The sequence below is a fragment of the Salmo salar genome, chromosome 02, assembly GCF_965601325.2.
Source record: "Salmo salar chromosome 02, fSalSal1, whole genome shotgun sequence".
Lineage (NCBI taxonomy): Eukaryota > Metazoa > Chordata > Actinopteri > Salmoniformes > Salmonidae > Salmo > Salmo salar.
This window is the reverse complement of record NC_138292.1, coordinates 82,181,388-82,188,137: the sequence shown is the minus strand read 5'-3', so window position 1 is coordinate 82,188,137 and position 6,750 is coordinate 82,181,388. Positions and strand designations below refer to the sequence as shown.

Here is a 6,750-nt window from a genome sequence, read left to right as displayed (position 1 = left end):
ATAAGAGCGTCTGCTAAATGACTAAAATGTACATACATTTCTCATATGTATTTTATACAATCTTGCCTATGCCTCTCAGTCATCACTCATCCATATATTTACATGTACATATTCTTATTCCATCCCTTTAGATTTGTGTGTATTGGGTAGTTGTTGTGGAATTGTTGGATTACTTGTTAGATATTACTGCACTGTCGGAACTAGAAGCCAAGCCTTTCGCTACACTCGCATTTACATCTGCTAACCATGTGTGACCCATACAATTGATTTGATAGTAACATTATGATAATAAATAAGGATAACAGATGCTGTACACTGTTGTAATAATATAACATCACACTGCAGATAGAATGTAATGATAGCTGTCTTGTTTTGGTTGAAATATCTATTTTCGTTTTTTTTTTGCCAGACTTCTTTCCGTCAGAGGCCGGTAAAACATGCACAATGACACCGCTGATACAACGCTCACGAACATTTCCTGCAGCATCTCATAATCCAGACCACACTCACTCGGAAAGTGGATACATTTTCCCCGCTTGCTCTACGAGACCTAACCATTTCCTGGAGTTCTTTTCAGCCAAACAATTAGTTACAGGAAATCAGTTCCAGGTAACTATTGCACATTTTTAACATGTTTTTAAATTATGCTTGTAGCACGGTCTGTAAACCAACATATTCCACGATGAAACGGCAGTGGTTGCTGCGGCCTGGCTTTGTTGTTATCCCAGCTAGCCAGCCGTTAGCCAGTTAGTTCCCAACACATCTCCCGTCCAACACGTGAGTGTAGTTAGCTAGCTAACATGCTAACTTTATTTCAGGGTCACGGTTGAAGTGTGACTTTTAATTCATAGTTAGCCAGCTGTCGTGTCATCGTGAGTAAAATGACTGTTGCGAGAAATTAGCTAACCGGCTGCTCATTGTTTAGCCACAGGCCTTTTGGTAGGCCGTCATTGTAAATAAGAATTTGTTCCTAACTGACTTGCCTAGTTAAATAAATAAAACATTTGGTTTTAGCTATCTAAGTAACTAGCTAGCAAAATTAGCAGGACTAAACGTTGTTAAACTAACGTTAGCAGGTGTTGTGCCGAAAATCAGCCCCCCCTAATGCGTGAACGCGCATGCACGCAATTCTACATTTTCTTGCCTGCAGAAATCCCCCCCCTTATAATTTCCTTATTTTGTCACTAGTCAAATACTTTCTGTGGCACACATCAGAGTCAAATGCTTTCTATAGAACAAACTTCACGTCAGGATATGCAACCGAAATGAATAATGTATGTTTGTGTGTTATATTAAACACAGAAGAGGGAGTAAAATGTACGCAAGCAAACATTTCAGAACAACTACTACTAGTCAAATAAGACATGGGAGAAATGACGAAGTTTGGCAAAGATATGTATTTATAGACTAATACACTTGAAACAAGTAGCCAAACCGACAACTGCAGACATTAGTGCCTGCCCCGCGATCAAACCGACATAAAAAATGTAATGAAACGCAGCCTAACTGATCAGAAATCTCAACTAGGAAGCAAGTCGCAGCAATGAAGAATTGAGTGTGTGCGCCTTCACGCGAAGGGGGGAGGGAGAATTCTGGCATGGGGGAGATTTTCGGTACAACACCAGCTACCAGTTTATGCAAACGATGATCTTTTTGGCCTTCCTGTGACATCGGGTGTCCTGGAGGGCAGGTAGTATGCCCCCCGATGATGCGTTGTGCAGATGATAAAATAATTTGTTTTAAAGATAATTATTAAATAATTCTACCCTGAAACGTAACCATTAGGGATTATAGTTTATGTAGCATGTATAAGGGATAATGAAAGTATTAAACATAAGTCCAACTAGGTTGGACTGGGAGGGAGATAAATGTGTGTGTCTAAGAAAATACCGAGAACAATTACCCGACCTGGCTAGAACTCTGAGAAACTTATGATAGGACAGGGAGTCAATTTCAAGGTTCCTCTAATCTCAGGGGAATGGAATGAACAGCGCTGGGTAGTGATACACAGTGGTGAGAACTCTGGAGAAGCACAGAACTCACCTACTGTTCGTGTGTATGTATGGGCGTAGGATATCTACTGTTTGTGTGGAAGTATAAAATGGATGTCTTTGTGTAATGGACTTCAGAGTACCCTCGTGAATAAACATTTTGACTATTGTAAGCTGGGACTCTCGTCTGTTTCATTCAACCAGAATCTTACAAACTCTGGGTTGCAGACTATAGATTAATTGAAGTTTATGAACATTGATAACGAAATTCACATAACAGCAGACCACACAACCCTCTTGAGAGCCCTAGCGTCATGCCATGAATATGCATGGCCATCTCTAGACTCCAATGTTTTTTCTAAAAGTTGTGTGTCTCGCATGTCACGTGTCCTACTTCAATCAGTACACTCGTAACAACATAAGGATGACAAAACTTCTATTCGATCAAGTAAACCTTGTGCAGCAAATAAGCCATGACTTTTTTTGTTGACCAAAATCGACACACTCATTGACCTCCATACAAAACTCGCTGCTTGGTGGGTGAAACAATGAGAAAAATGCCACCTGCTGGAGGGAGACAGATTTGCAGCCGAGTTGGGCCTCTCTCTTCCTCTTCCTCTCTGTGTATACTTTGTACATAAAAGTATTTCTATAAGATATTATGTGATTTGTTTGTTCGTTTTGTTTATTTTTTTCAAGTCTAAATGGTCAACAATGTGTGTACTCCTATCATTTATTGCACCTTCCACAATTATCTGTATGTTGTGCTGCAGTAAAAGGTCCATTCTACTCAGGAACACTTCTCCTTTCCAAGTCCAATGAGTTTACACCCACAGAAGCGTCTCTTTTTTCGTAATATAATCGCAATTGGATATCACGAAAGAGAGAGAGAAAAAGGGGGTAAAATACACACGAAAAAAACAGTTCTCGACTACTATTAACAATTTCCACTGAAAATTAGACAAAAACAGTGCAGATTGACAGTTTTTGCTGTTTGGTGCCGCCATTGTTACTAAACTTTGTAGAATTTTCTGTGTAAATTGTTAAAATTAGTCCTTGTGCATGGAGTTGTATGGTTTGTTTAACTTTGTATTCATTGGTTTTTCATACATTTTAAATTGACAACTCTGTGTCTACATCACTCTGTTACCTAGGAATTGCCCCTAATTCTAACACAAGAAAATGCTTGTGTTGCCTAATATCCTATAGGCGAATGTTTGAATAGGCTACTGAGGATGGGGTGGTAATTTCAATCACTGAGTGTATCAGATATTAGTAATGAATTTGAACTGTATATGCTTGTACTCAACAGCCAGTGTTTTTCTTTACTTATAGATTAATCTGACTGGCTGTTGCCGTCATTTCTATATTTATTTTATGGAAAAAGGGTTCCTGCTGGAGGGGATGTGTGGTTAGCTGGCTTAGATACATTTTTGTTGTCTTTTCTGGAGCTATACCACGATCTACGTTTGTGAAAATCACCCTGAACTCTTTCGGTCTCCTCTTTTTTAGATCCACCTCTAGCCTACCATGTCTGAACCAGGTTGTGGTGTTCCAGCCCAGAGACGCTCCCAGCGGGGTTCAGAGATGCTGTCAGTGAAGCTGGGGGACTGCAGTCAAACAGTGGAACTCAATGTGATTGTCAAGGAGGAGGGCGAGGAGAGAGAAATCAATGAGCGGGAGGAGGAAGAGAGAGAGGAGGACAGGGACTCTGTTGACTCAGGTAAATTCAGGCTAACATCCTCTTTGGTTCAGAGCGTTGAACCACCCAAAATAACTATTGATTTTCTGGTTCATTAAGAAATGTAAACATATGTTTTTGGTTGTCGAATAAAATGTTAATTCAGAATATTTAGGCAAGTTAGCTGGCTAACTCATTGATTCTGCTTTGTAGTATAACCCTCGGGCTTCTGTATGTGTAAGAGGGAAGGCAAGTGCCCCAAAGAAATGGCTACCGACCATTGCACAATGCATTGTAATTTGACAATGGCGGCATTATCTATGTGCAATGCAACAAGCCCCTTGCAAAGTATCTCTTTCAATACACTGTTAATCCTAATTAATGTGGAATCCTGCATTAAGCTAAAATACTTTGTTCCTCTGTCTGTTTCTTACTCTATATCTGTTCATATTCTTACAGCAGAGAGCCCCAATCCAGACTTGGTCAACAAGCCCAGTTCCACAGCATCAAGACTACCTGGTTGTGGGAGTTACCCCTGTCCTCAATGTGGAAAGTGTTTCAGTCGAGCAGGAGACCTGAAGACTCATCAGAGATCCCACAGTGGAGAGAAACCTGCCAGTACTTTCAATGTGATTGTCAAAGAGGAGGAGGATGAAAAGGAAATTGCTGAGAAGGTAAAGAGAGAAATTAAGGAAGAGCAGGAAACTAGTGGTGTAGTTGACCCAGATACATCAAGACTATCTGGTCTTGGTCGATTCCCCTGCCATCAGTGTGGGAAGAGTTTCTGTTCCTCAGGTAATCTAAAGAATCATCAAAGAGTACACACTCGAGAGAAACCATTTCACTGTGCCACATGTGGGAAGAGTTTCCGTGAAAAATTCAACCTTACGGGACACGAGAAGGTACATAGTGGGGAGAAGCCTTACCACTGCACCCAGTGTGGGAAAAGCTTCAATCGTTCTGGAAGTCTTAAGGAACATCAAAGAGTACATACAGGGGAGAAGCCTTATCACTGCTCTCTTTGTCAGAAGAGTTTTAGTCAGCCAGGAAATCTTAAGAAACATCAGAGAATACATACAGGGGAGAAGCCTTACCGTTGCTTTCTGTGCGGAAATAGTTTTGGTTTCGCTGGAAACCTAAAGAATCATCAGAGAGCACACTGTGGAGAGAAGCCTTACCACTGCTCTCAGTGTGGGGAGGGATTCCCTCGACTAAAAAGTCTTAAAAGCCATCAGAAAATACATATTGGAGAGATGCCTGCCTGTACTTTCAATGTGGTTGTCAAAGAGGAGAACGATGAGAAGAAAATTGATGAGAAGGAAATGAGAGAAATTGAAGAGGAGGACAATAGTGGTGTAGTTGACCCAGACACATCAAGACTGCCTGATCGTTACATCTGTCCTCAATGTGGAAAGAGTTTCAGTACCTCAAGTAATCTTAAGAGTCATCAAAGAGTACACACTGGAGAGAAACCTTTCCTCTGCTCCCAATGTGGGAAGAGTTTCAGTGAGAAAGTAAACCTTAAGAGACACGAAAGAGTACATAGTGGAGAGAAGCCTTACCACTGCACCACATGTGGGAAGAGCTTCAATCATTCAGGAAGCCTTACAAATCATCAGAGAATTCATACAGGGGAGAAACCTTACCACTGCTCACTGTGCGGAAATAATTTTCGTTTTGCTGGAGACCTAAAGAATCATCAGAGATCACACAGTGGAAAGCCTTACCACTGCTCTGTGTGGAGAGGGATTCACTCAGCGAAGAAGTCTAAAAATCATGAGAGAATATCCATTGGAGGGAAGCCTGCTTGTGCTTTTAATGTGATTGTCCAAGAAGAGAAAGAAGTTGAGGGAGAGGAGAGTGATGTGAAGTGAGGATACATAAGCTAACTCTATAGGTATTGAAATTCACACCTATCCTTGCAATGGTGTCTTTTGTGACAACATGGTCATGGGCAGCACCATTTAGGGCTATCTTCATCTTCTTTTACTTCTGAGTGTATTGGAAGTTCACAAATAGGCCTGTATACTGGGGCTGAGTCTGTATATAGTATATACTGGGGCTGAGTCTATATATAGTATATACTGGGGCCCTATTCCCTCTGTAGTGCACTACATTTGACCATGGGCCCTGTTCTGTAGTGCACTACTTTTGACCATGGGCCCTATTCTGTAGTGCACTACATTTGACCATGGGCCCTATGGGCTATTCTATTGAATACAAAATAAGTCCATAGACTCCAGTAGAATTCAGTTGTGGATATTTTGTATACATGATTAAACTCCGTAGAAGGGCTGGTTTGTTCTGTTCCGGAACAGTATAGATCCCTTTCGTTGTCAGTTCTGGTTCTGTTCTTTGATATTTTTTTTCTGTTCCCTGAACTGGTTCAAATCCCTGGTTTAGAATATTGTAAAGTATCCATTAATTAAATAATAAATGCAAACAAACTGTAATCTTCTTCTTCATTAAAGGTGGATGATGTTGGTAGATTGTCTTTATCCACGAAAAGTCAGTATTGTATCATGGTGATGATAAATCATAAGAATAAAAGATGCCATACACTCACTGCATTGTTGGAATATTATAAACTGGCTGGTTTGAGCCCTGAATGCTGATTGGCTGACAGCCATTGGTATATCAGACAGTATGACAAAACATGTATTTTTACTGCTCTAATTATGTTGGTAACCAGTTTATAATAGCAATAATGCACCTCGGGGTTTGTGGTATATGGCCAATATACCACCGCTAAGGGCTGTATCCAGGCAGTCGGCTTTCCGTCGGGCATAAGAACAGTCCTTTGCCGTGGTATATTGGCCATATACCACACCCCCTCTGGCCTTATTGCTTAAATATAAGAGGCTACTCTGGTGAATGTTTGTGATGAATGGAGAGTGGATTATCTACTTTACACAAAATCTCTGCTCTACTTGTTCAGCTTCCCAGAGAAGAGGCTACACCGGAGAATGTTTGTCATGAATAAAGAGTGGTGCTCATTTAATAAAGTTAGATCAAAACTGAATCAATGTAGGATCATAGGCTGAGTTTACACAAGCAGCCAAGATTTGATGTGAAAAA

At 40.7% G+C, this 6,750-nt stretch overlaps 1 protein-coding gene across 2 annotated transcripts; it reads left to right on the top strand.

Moving 5' to 3' along the window:
• Positions 1-381: 381 nt before the first annotated feature.
• Positions 382-6,526, top strand: LOC106595283 (uncharacterized). Of its 2 annotated transcripts, none has more exons than XM_014186272.3 (3): positions 382-609; positions 3,504-3,714; positions 4,135-6,526. In XM_014186272.3, the coding sequence occupies exons 2-3, from the start codon at positions 3,522-3,524 to the stop codon at positions 5,544-5,546; spliced, it is 1,605 nt and encodes a 534-aa protein (XP_014041747.3). In that variant the 5' UTR covers positions 382-609; positions 3,504-3,521; the 3' UTR covers positions 5,547-6,526. The 2 variants fall into 2 exon arrangements, with proteins under 2 accessions (XP_014041747.3, XP_014041734.3); XM_014186259.3 differs by having other exon boundaries at positions 386-609; positions 4,132-6,522.
• The last annotated feature ends 224 nt before the right edge of the window (positions 6,527-6,750 follow it).

Excerpts from the sequence above, each read along its gene's own strand:
- LOC106595283 (XM_014186259.3), top strand. The coding sequence starts at position 3,522 with ATGTCTGAACCAGGTTGTGGTGTTCCAGCCCAGAGACGCTCCCAGCGG. Across the intron at positions 3,715-4,131 it reads CAGGGACTCTGTTGACTCAG|CAGAGAGCCCCAATCCAGAC; the intron begins GTAAATTCAGGC and ends ATATTCTTACAG.